We start from the raw sequence: 14204 nt of genomic DNA on the forward strand, positions 1-14204 counted from the left end.
GATAACATTGTGTCTAGTGCAACACATGAAAACCAGTGACCCATTGAGTGAAATACTGCAAATTGTGAATGGGATTCAGCCGCAATTATCCAGATTTGTCCCCCCCTGTCCAGATCGGCGATATTCTGCTATCATGACCTTCATGGATTGTTCTGGTTAAGCTCCCCGGGGCCACGCTGTAATTAACGCCTGTTGTCTTTCAGTGAGGAAGGAGCTGGAGGACACAGACTCTGACTTTGAAGTTCTGATGAAGTCAGCACGCAGCTTCGCCGGCTCAAGAGATGAACTGGACCACAAGGATCACAGTCATGACAAAACATCTAAACTGAAACAGCGGTAGGTGATGGAGAGTAAAAAAACAACAACAATAAAAAAGGAACTCATTGTGAAATTTTTGAAAAAAAAAAAAATCAAAACTGTCAATTTAAATTCTGTGGGAAAGAAAAACAAGGAATATGCAGGGATATTAAGAGCAATACCCCAGTGAGTAGCTTCGCTCAAGAATGAAACACAGCTAAACAAAAGAGCCTCTTGACCAGGACAACTTTCTATATGAAAGATAATGGTAGAAAAAGAAAAGTCACCTATCATAACTAAGTGAAATGGCTCAATAAAACCAAAATCACTCTACCTGTAGTCTATAAATGTATAGGCATCCATGTACTCAATATGTATGGCATAAATGTTTGTTTATGCAAAATAATAATGTTCTTATGCTTTCAAACCATTTCTGTGTCTGCTGTGTGATTACAATAATAATAGCCACCCGGTATAATACATCTTCAGATTGAATAGGAGGGGAAAATTAGAAAAATGTAATGCATTCGAAGAAACAATGGTGGGAAACAGACACTTCATAACCCTGTTCACGTTCTGTTATCTGAAAGGTTCATGATGAAAAGGACTAAACCAGGCTTAGTCAGCAGCAACTCCTCTGCACGGCTTCTAGAAGACGTTATTGTTGAAAAGGATAACTACGATCACCTTATCCAGAGCTCCAGAGTAAGATTTTCTCATTATCTCATTTCATCACAACCACTTCATTGCACTACACATGGCTGGTGCTAATTAAATGTGTGTTGTTGTTTTTTTATTTATTTCTGCAATTTCTGAAAGGATTGCATTGTCAATCTTCTATCCTAGAGTGGGGGAAAAAAATCGAATAATTTGTTACACAAAGCTTGTGCACTTGCAGTGCGCCGTGGTCCTTCTCTAATTATCAGCCACAATAATTCGAAACATCCAAAAACATGATTTAAATGTCAAACCGAGACACTCAATGACCTCTTTGTTACAGTATTATTATGCAGTGAGGATTCTTCCTGGCCAGGAGCCGTTCAGTGTGTGGATAGGCTGGGTGACCTCTGACTTTCATCAGCACGGCTCAACGTTTGACACGGACAGCGTTGGCACAGTAACTGTCACCCTTGGCGATGACAGTGGCAAAGTTCAAGAAAGGTTAATGTGCACAAAGACAGTTAACATATTTTTGTGTCTACTTGTTCTTGTCAGGTTAAAATCCCGCTTGGCTGCAATAATTTTAATGTTCTATCTGAATTAGACATGTTGCAGCCAGGCTGCTAATTGAATGTTGTTGAATCCTTGCAGTGTGAAGCGAAGCAACTGTTTCGTGGTTTGTGCTGGAGAAGCTACAGGCTTGTCTCAGAGCCGTCGGAGTGCGGGGTTGGAAATTGGCTGCTTGATTGACACAGCGACCGGACTTCTCACTTTCACTTCTAACGGCATTGAGATGTCGACTTTCTTCCAAGTATGTCCAATAAAGTTGAGTTAAACTGTGGTGAACCTACTGTGTATGTATTCAGCCCTGGTGTCAATACTTTGCAAAGCTGCCTTTCGCAGCAACAGGGAGCACCTTGACGCATTTTATTAATTGGATACAAGTGTGTACTTTGACTAGGCCATTCTATCAATTTATTATGCTTTGACCTAAAACTATTAGATCAAAGCATATAATCTAATACTAAGTTTCTAGTTGTGGGCTTACTGGATGGTGAACTGGTATTTGCTTAGGGTTGTTCCATCTTTGTGTCTGCAGCATTAGTTTCTACTCACAATTGTCCTCAAAGAAACTTTTGATGTCTTCATTGAACAGCTCTGCTAATGTTGAGATTATTACAGTATTAACTAATAATCCCAGTATTATTGTGCAACATGGAGTTGCACAGGATTTTTGTTAATATGGATAATTTTCCAAGAAACTATATATGTTTTGTTGTTAATATACTCAGTATTTTAATGGGCAAACATAAGCATTGGAAATCAGAAAATTCAAACTGTTTTCCCCAAATGTTCACGGTTTACATTATTTACACAAAGAACACATTGTTCCCCTCTAATCAGCTGGAGGCTGGTACCAAGCTGTTTCCGGCTGTTTTTGTCAAGCCCACCACCACCAACATGTTCCAGTTCGAACTGGAAAGCATCCAGGTGACGAAGCTTTTATCAATCATAAATGTAAAGTTTTTGATGGTTGTTCATGTAAAACTTGAAATGGTAAAATTAAATTTAGTGATGCATTTTTTGTCTTCTTCTAGAATGCCATGCCCTTGTCATCAGCTTTCCTTCGCGGTCAGAGAAGGAATCCGAGTCCTCAGTGCCCTCCAAGGTTTCAGGTTCAGTATTTGAAACCAGTGACCTGGACAAGAGTACCAGACGGTGGATTAAAGGTGTTTGTTGATTGGCTTGATGAACACCATGGCTGGAGAGTCCAGTGCTTTGACCCCCAACAAGTGATGACCCTTCAGATTCCTGATGAAAACAGGTAAAAAAAAACAAAAAAAAAAACACTTTATACTCGTGTTTACAGATAAACATTTCTATGATCTCAGATTTTATGTATACATTTTCTATTTTATTAGTGTTGCTTCATTGCATTAAATATTCTAAAATCACTCATCCTCTAGTTTTAATTAGATTTTAAGAAAGCAGAACCTGTGAAGTTGCCTTTAATTTTTTTTCAATGCATTCGTGCAGATGTGTTGACATTTTGGAGCTGTCCGAGCTCGACGACCTCCTCTCTTTTCATCAAAATGTCCTCCTGCTCTACTGCTCGCTCTGTGCCCTGGGTAACACCAGAGTTTGCCACGCTCTCTGCAGTCACGTTGACCAGTCGCAGATCCTTTATGCTATTCAGAATCCTCACCTCGCAGGGCCGCTCCGCTTGGCATATTATCAGCTGTTTATTCAGGTACCGGCCGTGTGGATTAAAAACAAATGGCGGAACCAAAACCAATGTATTCATTAGCTTTTACACTTCGTTCCTCCAGGTCTATCTAAGCAGTCACACCACAGCATGCCTCACGATGAACCATGAATACATCATCCCAATGACGGACCAGACCGCAGAAGCCTCATTTTATCTCGACCCTGTCGTTGGCGTTTCAGACGGAGGGAATGGTCAAACACCAGAGGGCACTTGTAGAAGCACATGCCTTAAACCACAGATGCGTTTTTCATCTCCTTGTTTTGTCAGGGGTGATGGGATGGAAGCAGAAGGTGCGGTTGAAATAGCCTGCCCAGACAGCCCAGAAATCCCTCTGGACACTCTGAGGAATTTGACAGCGGACATGCTGACTGCCGGGGTTGTGGCTGTCGGTCAAGCAGTGAGGGATCCTGCGGGAGGCAGTGTTGAACTGTTGCTCGTACCCCTTTTAAGATTGCTCTACAACCTTCTGGTCATGGGGGTGTTTGAGGACGAAGACCTTGTGAGGGTGCTCAGGCTAATTGAACCGAATGTCTTCTCCAAAAATGTCAAAACCGTTGAGGAAGCCAAGGATGGAAAACAAAGAGGAGAAAGCATCAACATAAAAGATGATGCCATTAAACAAGGACTTCTTCAAATGGAGCTTCCAGAGCCTGTCCAACTAGAGGTGGTTAAATATTCCCCTTTTTCTTTCTAATAAATATAATTCTGTTTGAGCAAATTGTGATACTAAGTTGCTTTGAGCAGATAAACCTTTCATTGACATGCAAGTAGTCATCCCACTTAAAAACTTTCACATTTTGTGACCTTACAACTAAAAATTATGACGCATTTTATTAAGATTTTATGTTTCAGACCAAACCAGAAAATGGATAAATAAAAAATGTGTAAAGTTTAAAGAAAATAACACATCATTTCACTTGACTGGGCCATTTTAACACATGGAACTGAACCAGTGCTTTTTAAATTTCCCGTAGCAAGTACCAGGTACAGTAATACTTTGACAATTTGACCACAAAAATTGTACATTAAATTATGTGCAGATGCTCTTAACTTATTAGGTGACTTTTGAAGTCAGTTAGTGGTTTGAATTTTATTTAGGAGTATTAGAGTAAACAAAGGTAATTACAAGGCCGTATTTTTAGAATTTTACTATCCACAATATTCACCGTTATGTAAATTGTGTTGGTCTATAACATAAAATACCAAGACAACATATTGAAGTTTGTGCCTTTAACATTACACAATGTAAAAAATAAAAAAAAAAGTTAAATAGGTACAATAACTTCTGAAAGTACTATAACTCTGAAGAAACATTCCCACATTTTCTCTTTTTAGCTCTGTCATCTGCTGTCCTACCTGTGTGACTGCCAGGTGCGACACAGGGTCGAAGCAGTGACTGCATTCTCAGGAAACTTTGTGCGTCAGCTGCAGGAGAACCAGCGATTTCGCTACACTCAGGTCATGCAGGCACTCAACATGTCTGCAGCACTGACCGCTCGCAAAACCAAGGAGTTCCGACTTCCTCCGCAAGAGCAGGTTAAATAGACCTACACAGTTATAGATGTATTACTGGACTGCAAAGAAATAATCAACATTTTTTATTTATTTATTTTTTTTCAGAATTTTTTTAAAATGAGGTCTTGTTAGAAGATAAGTGGTTATTATCAGCAGTCGAATTCTGGGGTCTTCATTTAGCATAAATCCAAACCGGTTAGTTCTGGAGATAGCAGCTGATCTGACAGGGGCCAGTATGAACTTCAATCACCTTAAAACAACTCAAACCACGAAAAACACATAGAGCATTTCTAGTCTTTGCAAACTGTCAGATAGATGTAAAGGTAGGGTACAAAGAAAACGTATTGCGGTGATCCAAGCTATCAATATTTTATTGACTTTTCTCCTTACTTTTCTGTTGACTCTGACCAGGAATGCTTTCCATTTTCAGTTTCTAGACATAAAGATAAAAGGCACTTGCTGCCTCTGTTTCTTGTTTATGAAATCATTTAATTACCTTCCAGTCAAAATTATAATATGGATTAAAAGTTCATAAAAAAATCCACATACACAAAGTCCTAAGATTCCTAAGATTTGACTCTGTAAAGATTTGTGATTGCAGTCATCGTCACCATTCCTACCTGCCTGAGTGACTCTGACTATTATGAGATGCTAGACGTTTACTCTCGCTCCATCTACCAGAAAAGCCATCAGCTTCAAGTTGGATTTATACTAAATGAAGATGTGAAGAAAGATATTTACTGTCACTTCAAGATTTCTGAACTATCCCTTTAAACAACACACGCTGAATCCTTGTAGTTCACAGAATTGTTGTTGATATTTTTCACAAAATTTCTCACCGTGAAAAGATCAATTTGCTGCTGAGCTTCAGAGAAGATGAGCAACAGGAGAACTGTCCGTGTCCGGTCGAACTCCAGCAGCTCCTGCGCGACTTTCATCACCTCCTCAACACACACTGTGGTACTAACATTGCTTATCTTTCACATATTAAGTCATGAGACAATGAAATCCTCGTAGAGGACACTTACTCTGATTGCCTCACAAATCCCACCAATTTCCTTTTATTTGCTGTCTTATCCAGGCACTAAAACGGTCCCAGACTCTGAGGAGGAAGATGATACCAAGATGTCTTTGAAAGATCGACTATTCAGTCGAGCAGCGAAAGCAGTTGGACTTAAAAAGAAACCCGCTGAAGTGGAGAAATATAAATCACCCAAACTCAGTAAGTGTGCCTTATTTTTAAACATTTTAAAGTATGAAAGACTTTCCTTTTTTTTTTTTTTTTACGAAATCAAACACTTGATCTTCTGTGTTCCAGAAGATCAGTCGTCGTGTTTATCAGGCAAAAAAAAAAAAAAAAGTGTAGTGTTTTGGGAAACTGAACGATTCTAAAGTACTAGCTATTAGCATTTTCTTTTTAAATGCCTTAAGGTTCCACATCCCCAGCTTTTATCAACACTCCTCATTTCCTGACATGTCTGCAGAGTCCCTCAGAAGGCTAATTTCTGATATGACGGTGTGCTGGGCTCAGGAGAGAGAGATAGAAGACCCTGAACTGGTCAGGGCTATCTTCACCTTGCTATACCGCCAGTATCAGGGCCTCGAGGGCCAAATGGAAGGGTCGCTCTCAAAGGCATATGCTATCAGCCAGTCGTCCGTGGAGGACACCATGGCACTCCTGTCCTCTCTGGGCCAAATTCGTTCTCTCCTGAGTGTCCGCATGGGGAAAGAAGAAGAGAAGCTGATGATTAGAAAACTAGGGTATGGTATTGTTGTCTCTAGTGAGCCATAATCCTTACCGTGTGTTCTGTAATGACTTTTTTTTGTATATGTTGCAGAGATATTATGAATAATAAAGTTTTCTACCAACATCCCAATTTAATGAGATCTTTGGGCATGCATGAGACGGTGATGGAGGTGATGGTTCATGTTCTGGGAGAAGGGGAGTCTAAGGTGAGATCAACAGCAAAAAGCAGCTGTTAACACTTTCTCTTTTTTACATATTTTGAAGAAAAAGGTAAATCGATCCTCTTTACACTTCCTAAATTTCTCCGTTTCAGGAGATTACCTTCCCCAAGATGGTAGCCAGTTGCTGTCGATTCCTCTGTTACTTTTGTCGTATCAGTCGTCACAATCAGGGAGCGCTGTTCGACCGGCTCTCATACTTACTGGAAAACAGCAGAGTTGGGCTAGGTATGTTGCCAGGCAGACTTGACCACCTTGACGGGCTACGATTTCAGTTTAAATTGTTCAAACATTTTGTCTCCTCAGCTTCACCGTCCATGCGTGGCTCCACTCCTCTTGATGTGGCAGCAGCCTCTGTTATGGATAACAACGAGCTGGCTTTATCGCTGAAGGAAGCTGACCTAGAGAAGGTGCAAAACTACAATTTAGTAGGAATCTTAAAGATGTGTTAGTCAATTGAATCAACAATTCACAAACAACTTTTAATGCTATAATCTGACCTGCTGTCCAGGTTGTTCAGTACCTTGCTGGGTGTGGTCTCCAGAGCTGTTCGCTGCTACTGGCAAAAGGCTACACTGATATTGGATGGAACCCTGTGGAGGGAGAACGCTATGTGGATTTTTTACGGTTTGCTGTGTTCTGCAATGGTACGTTTGCACAATTAGAGGGTGAAAAAAAAAGGTTCTCTCAGTTGTAATCTGTAATATTTATTATTCGTCATGGATGGTGATCAAGGAATATTGGAGGAGACAGTCGCAGTACACAAAGAATTGCTTGTTTAAAAGCAATCCAATTCGGGTAATTATGCCAAAACCGCTCATGGGTCAAATACAGTCTGAACCAAACCGGATTGATTCAACAGAACCAGGTTTGACCCAGAAGACAACTGGTCTTAATTTTCATTCAAAAACATGGTTCTAATTGATACCTAATAGTTGGGTTGGATAAAATAAATGAGAAATTCATCCATCTTTCATACCAACTGAATGAACGGTAATTACCATGTAATTATATGGTAATTACCGCACTCCCAAAGATGAGCAACTTGTGTTCCCATATTTTAAAACTGCTTGGGTCACTGTCTCACTTAAAAATAAGAGTCGCAAAAATTTGCACATGGAATTAAGATAAAACAATTGGCTTCATGTCTAAGGCTCAAAATAATAGAATAAACTGAAACAGCAACTAGTGAGTGTTTTATGAGAGGGATAAGGTTGATAAGAAATGTTTCGCCATTTTGATATCCTGAGATCTTGTGGCTCAAGACTTCCCTGTGCCGCTCCTCAATATGTATAACTGCAAAAAAATAAAATAAAAATCTGTGTTCACTTTGTGAACGGTTTGTGAACTTTTGCTTACTGTTGTGATATACAAACAGTAATATTACCACTCGAGAGGCAGTAAAATTGCTTCTTGAGTGGTAAAACTACACACCTTCCTCCCAACAGCATAAACCCAGCTTTTGGAAGGAAAGAAATAACTAAAAAGTAATAAAAAAAATAAACATCAGCCATCAGAATCTGAATGAAGAAAATAAAACATGAAAATGGATAATGAAAGTAATACATACTGGTTTTATTACAAACAGCAGCTTTACTTATGAAATAAATGTACTTGTGTTTGTTGAAGCATTCATTAATGCTTTTACTGCATACAATGCACGGGATAATAATTGCTTGTAGAACCTGAAGAATTTCGCTTCTGTGCAAAGAGCAAAACACAAAGCCTGAAAGCCACAAATAGCCGCTTCATTTCATGTTCCCCATTATCTTCGACATTTGGAACAGAGGTAATTCATTCTGCTATTGATTATCTTTTTCTGAACCAGTGCCTAAAAGTCATCTCTACAAATTGCCCTTGAGGTTGTTTACCATTCAGCCAAATGGCTTTCTGTTTGGCTCGTCTCTCTGTAATTTAAGGTTTCACCTCTTATCTAAAGTCTTCACTTTGTACTCTATTAATAGAATATGATTATGTTGTGATTGTCTTTCTGCTTCTGTTTACCAGTTTTCTGTCCAATAAATATAATGAACACATTTTTATAGTAGAACTAGATGCTGGAGAATAAGCATTAACCACAGAGAGAGGCTAAAGTGTTTTACAGCAATTCAAAATATCATTATTGTTTACTTTTTTCCTTCACCTTCTGTGCTTTTCTCCCCACAGGCGAGAGTGTAGAGGAGAATGCATATGTGGTTTTGAGGTTGCTGATCCGTCGGCCTGAGTGCTTCGGCCCTGCGCTCAGAGGAGACGGGGGAGACGGGCTGCTAGCCGCCATGAAGGAAGCCATCAGCATCTCTCAGGACCCATCTATGGACGGACCGTTCCCCGCTCAGCACCCCAGCAAAACAACGTCTGTATCACACATATGCAGACACGTGACGGATAATCTAAAATTCAAATAATGTGTCATTCATTTAACGGCACCACAGAAAAAAAGTCTGTCTAAAAAACTGAAAGCTTTTGTTTTTTTTCAGTGATGTCTGAGTGTTTGACATTGAGGCTTTTGTGAGTGATTGATTCCTGCTATAGGGATGGAGTCCATAGCAACGAGGATGACCTTATTCACATGGGGCACGCCATCATGACCTTCTACTCGGCACTTATTGACTTACTGGGACGCTGTGCTCCAGAGATGCATGTAAGTAGTTTTGGTTTTTCTGCCATAGCACAGAAAAAAACTGAAAAATTATCTTTTTTTTTTTGGGGATAATGCCTATTCTTATACCACACAGCACATGATATACACTTAAAGACATATAGCAAAAAAAAACCTGCCCTGCTGATGGTTAAAAGATAAACTTAAAAAATAATTTTAATGGCATAATTAGTATTTCTGACTAAAGTGATTTTATTTATTTATTTATTTATTTGCCTAAAACATCTTTTGGATGTGAGAGAGGTTTTTTTTTTTTTCTTTTAACAAAATTACTTTTGGCAAAAAATGACTTGGGCCATTATTGTAGGAATGTGACAATGTGCTTTTGTCTGATTTGCCAATAAATTGTGAAAGGTTTTGTAAAACTAGGTGAGACTTCATTTGCTTTTGTCCGGCTACAGCCTGTCTGATGTGCATATTTGGATGATGGGTAGTGGCTGGAAAAATTTTTTTCCTGTATACTCAACAATATATTTCTTCTTAATAATTTCTTGTAGTAGCAGGACACCACCCAGAAATTAGCATTAAAATAATTAAATAATAGTAATTTAAGGATGATCATGAATTGCTTTTAGACTTTCGTGAGATTGAATTAATTTGAAATCTTACAAAACAATGATTACAATTATTATTAGACATACATTTAAAAAAATAAACATGCACTAATAATTTAATGCATGTAGTGTACAGGATATGTACAGCAGAATATGCGAGTATATTTGATTTAGTGTTGGTGAATGTCTTGACTTACCAGATGTTCTCCTTTTTGAACTGTTGATCAGTTAATTCAGGGCGGCAAAGGAGAAGCCATTCGCATCAGGGCCATCCTGAGATCTCTCATCCCAGTTCAGGATCTTGAAGGAGTCATCAGCATCTGCTTTCAACTCCCATCTGTGTCAGAAGGTTAAACACGCTCAATTAGACCATCTTGACATGCATTACGAGTTTGTGTGACCACTTTTGGCAGCGTTGCCTTGCTTTACTGTTTTAGGAGATTAAAGCTTCAGGATAAAATATTAAAAATTTTCATCTTGGGTCAAACATAAATGACATAAGTCTTAGTCAAGTGTGCAACACTGCGCCACAAAGAATTATTGACAATATCTGAAGAAGTGACTTGATCTTTTTAACATTTGTTTTACTCATTTTTAAGCTGGAAATATTGCATTTGATGCTGATTTGAATGCTGAGCTGCCTGATTTTTTTTTTTTTTTTTTTTTGGAGTTGCCCTTTTCACTTATGCTTCATTTGTTATCTTGAATTTAATTTTCCTTTTGGATTTAATGGTAACTTTGAATTGAGTATTGAGCTGAACTGAGTAATAGTTTTTATGGTCTAGATGGTGTGTTGGTGGAGCCTGACCTGTCCACAGCTTTCTGTCCTGACCACAAGGCAGCCATGGTTTTATTCCTGGATCGTGTTTATGGGGTGGAGAGTCAACGTTTTCTGCTGCACCTTCTGGAAGTTGGCTTTCTGCCCGACCTTCACGCAGCTGTTTCTCTGGACACTGTGAGTATTTTCTTCCTGTTCTGACCCAATTGACATATTGAATTTAAGATATTTTGGAAGTGACTGGTGAATTACAAACAAACTCAGTATGGCTTGAAACTTTTAATTGTATAGTTACTATGCAGTTTCTAAAGTTTTTGTGTATTTAAAATGCATATGAATTGATATTCAATTATTATTAAGTTGATTCTGTTTTTCACTGGACTCAATCAGAAAACAGCCTCTATTTTTCACTGCAGACTGACCTGGGATCTACTGACATGGCTCTTGCCCTCAATAGATACTTGTGCACAGCTGTCCTTCCCCTGCTCACCAAATGTTCAGCCCTCTTTCACGATTTAGAGGATCATGCCTTGCTGGTAGATTCTCTCATCCAGGCAATCTACCGGCTCTCAAGGGCTCTAAGCTTGACCAGGGCTCAGAGAGACACTACGGAGGATTGTTTGCTGGCTTTGTGCAGGTAAGGTCTAAAGCTTGCTGGCAGATGAAAACAGTGTTACAGTTGAGTGGCACAAGAGACTAAAATATGGTTGTTTTTGAAAGCAAATGCATGAAAAAGAAGGTTTTAATCCGCTTCTGGAGGTTTGTGCAAATTGTACATTTTGTTCCTATTGAAGTTCTTTCAACATTTTTTTCTTTTAGAAAAGAAAAAAATATGTTCAATCAATGGAACAAGAAGTTATTTTGAAGACTGTTTTTTCTCACAATTGAGTCATTATTGCCAAAAAATTCCACATTTTTTCATTTTCTTTTAAGCCACTTACAGTTTAATTTTTGACAGCTGTGCAAGAAAATCCTTTTTTATTTTCCATTTTGTTGTGTTGCAACCGCTGAATTTGTTTTAATTGGACTTTATATTTTTGCACTGAAAAATCTGAAAGTACTTGGCTTCCACTTTTCCCCTATTTGTATTTCGACTCCAAAACATCCCAATTAAGGTTCATGGTTCATGGAAATCAAAAGTAAAGGTATGAGTGCTTTTGAAACCAACATATTCTCACTAAATGAATTCCAAAGTATGTCTGAAACATGACATGCCAGGATTGAAGGGTTTCTTTTATTGCCTTTGCTTGTTTGTGGTACAAAGTTCTTGCTCTGGATGCTCCTCAGCTTCCTGCCTGAAGGAAGGGGCTGCAACAGTCTGTGTGCAGGATGGGTGGAGTCCTTGATAACGCGGCGTGCCCTGCCCTTTCATCGTGATGCGGCATTACATTAACAAAATCAGACACAACAGTAAAAGTGTATTTCATGTCAGTACCCTTGTGTACGTTGGATATTAGAAATTTCAAGGAATCTTTCTGGATTTGTGTCATTAGCTCAAGCCTTCTAAAGATTCCCCGTATCCGCTCACCCACCCAACCATAAAATTACCCATTATTTTTAATTAGCGACTATGAAGTCTGTTTTTTCCCCACTTCGTTCTCAGTTTAACAAATTAAAGCGACTTGTAAAAATTAATTAACTTTTTAGCCATTTAAATTACATTAGTCGCTCCTCTGAGACAAAAGATCCATGTGCGTGTGGCCAGTTTGTGAATATGCATATGAATTAGCTGTTCCCACGTTGCTCTTCTCAGTAAACTCCAGCCATCTACGATGCAGCCTCTCCTTCAAAGGCTTGTGTTTGATGTTCTCCATCTCTCACATCACAGCAAATTACCCCTGAAAGTAAGTACATAAATTAATGCCAACCACACATAATGTGAAAAGACGTGTATTAATTTTTTATTTCATTTATCATTCGCAGATGTTGACCAGTCATTATGAGCAGATGTGGAAGTATTACTCCTACTCTGGAAGTCAGGATAAACAAAAGTTAGCCTCTGAAGGGGAGCTCCAGCTGTCTAGGAAGTTATTCTGGGGTGTGTTTAAGGCCTTGACGAAAAAGGTAAGCAGTGAGTAATAAATTTCCCTTAATCTAAATACAAAACGTTAAAGACAAATAAAAAAAAAATTGTTTTCACAAATCACCGACCAGCTGCAGGAAGGGCGTCATGGTGTTGTCTTTCAATTTTTTATCTTTCCAGCCCTGTCCTTCGACAATCCTCGGTCTATTTTAGGAGAAACGGCGAAATGCACTTCGGATGTCTTCCTTTGGTGCATAGTCAGAGAATTTTAGGGAAAGCAGAAGGAGCACGCCGGAGATTAATTGTTAATTATTCATATCCTGGTATGAAACCTCCCAAAACTTGTGCAGACTTCCTGGAGACTTGAAAGAGACGCAACCCGTAAATGAAACAAATAGCTAATCTCTCAGTCTGCTGTAAGCTCGTGCTGAACTATTTTTCTTAGTCATTCTGAGCCCGAAAAATATCAGAGGAATAATTAAATGAAGAAAGCATTTTCCTGTGTAACGCTGTCTTTTGTAGGTTAGGTACTATGCATTTTGGCTCCCCTGGGTTTTTGTATTGCATGTTAAACATCTGGGTAATGCTGAGTGTAGCTTTACGCAGATGTGAATATATGGGTGCATATATATTTGCATTATTAGTTATACTTGCTTTAAGAAAGTAACAGACCTATCTATGTTCTATCATGTTTTAATCTCAGAGAAACGAGACGTTTTGGATCATTAATTAAACATCAGTCAGAAAGTGTAAAGTAATACCTGCTTTTGCATCATTTATTTTACTGAAACTTTTAGGAATGTTACAAATTGTGAAATAGGCAATTTTCTTTTTGTAGTTTTATGCCCTCACTGAATAAATGTTTTCAAATTAAAGGCTTAAAATCCTGCTGCTCTAACAAGTGTGTTTAAGGGTTTTAAACATCTTTCAGGTAATACTAAGTTTTTTAAAGGGTGATGAGCTTTTGTAAAGTCATCCCTCAATCACTCAGTTGTAGGTTTTAAAAATGGATTCTGACCACATATAATGTAGCTCCATTTATACTGTTTGAGAGGTTGGATTGTAGAAAATAGAACAAAAAAAATAATTCTATGAAAGTTTCTAAAATTAGTGAGTTACTTAATATGAGTCAAATAAACAGGTTTCCTTGGAAAGCCACAAAATCTGGACTGACAAATGGCACCACAGTAAAAACAAAAAAAAAATGTTTAATTTGCAGCAGAAGTGCTTTCCCTTTAATTTGGGTTAATATCGCAATAAAACACCAAACTTTGATCAGAGACTTTAATTGTTGAAAGAAATCCGATGACTGTCTTGTGTTGTGTACTGTTTTGTAACTAGGCTACTGCAGCCTTGATAAATTAGCCTGATCTTCTCACTGATAACTTACTTTTAAAGTAGCCATGTCTCATTTTGGAACAAGGCTTGTGAAGAAAATATTTTTGTAATAACTGCAAATGAAATGTTTGTGTTCAGTTAACTAC

General features: G+C 38.4%; 1 protein-coding gene across 1 annotated transcript in view; it reads left to right on the forward strand.

Moving 5' to 3' along the window:
• The window catches only part of ryr2b (ryanodine receptor 2b (cardiac)), a 70307-nt gene that overhangs the window by 20870 nt on the left and 35233 nt on the right, over nucleotides 1-14204 (forward strand). The window contains exons 30-52 of the mRNA XM_088013442.1: nucleotides 204-336; nucleotides 888-1002; nucleotides 1298-1458; nucleotides 1609-1768; nucleotides 2362-2448; nucleotides 2556-2782; nucleotides 2995-3208; nucleotides 3288-3890; nucleotides 4562-4762; nucleotides 5590-5701; nucleotides 5823-5963; nucleotides 6226-6502; nucleotides 6580-6694; nucleotides 6802-6934; nucleotides 7013-7116; nucleotides 7218-7353; nucleotides 8873-9059; nucleotides 9239-9347; nucleotides 10148-10268; nucleotides 10705-10874; nucleotides 11114-11334; nucleotides 12451-12541; nucleotides 12621-12761. Of these exons, the coding sequence (XP_087869568.1) occupies nucleotides 204-336; nucleotides 888-1002; nucleotides 1298-1458; nucleotides 1609-1768; nucleotides 2362-2448; nucleotides 2556-2782; nucleotides 2995-3208; nucleotides 3288-3890; nucleotides 4562-4762; nucleotides 5590-5701; nucleotides 5823-5963; nucleotides 6226-6502; nucleotides 6580-6694; nucleotides 6802-6934; nucleotides 7013-7116; nucleotides 7218-7353; nucleotides 8873-9059; nucleotides 9239-9347; nucleotides 10148-10268; nucleotides 10705-10874; nucleotides 11114-11334; nucleotides 12451-12541; nucleotides 12621-12761 (3959 nt within the window). The remainder of the gene's footprint in view (nucleotides 1-203; nucleotides 337-887; nucleotides 1003-1297; nucleotides 1459-1608; nucleotides 1769-2361; nucleotides 2449-2555; nucleotides 2783-2994; nucleotides 3209-3287; nucleotides 3891-4561; nucleotides 4763-5589; nucleotides 5702-5822; nucleotides 5964-6225; nucleotides 6503-6579; nucleotides 6695-6801; nucleotides 6935-7012; nucleotides 7117-7217; nucleotides 7354-8872; nucleotides 9060-9238; nucleotides 9348-10147; nucleotides 10269-10704; nucleotides 10875-11113; nucleotides 11335-12450; nucleotides 12542-12620; nucleotides 12762-14204) is intronic.

Source organism: Poecilia mexicana, unplaced genomic scaffold (genome assembly GCF_051168715.1).
Source record: "Poecilia mexicana isolate PSO_F unplaced genomic scaffold, ASM5116871v1 scaffold_15, whole genome shotgun sequence".
In the NCBI taxonomy this organism is placed as follows: Eukaryota; Metazoa; Chordata; class Actinopteri; order Cyprinodontiformes; family Poeciliidae; genus Poecilia; species Poecilia mexicana.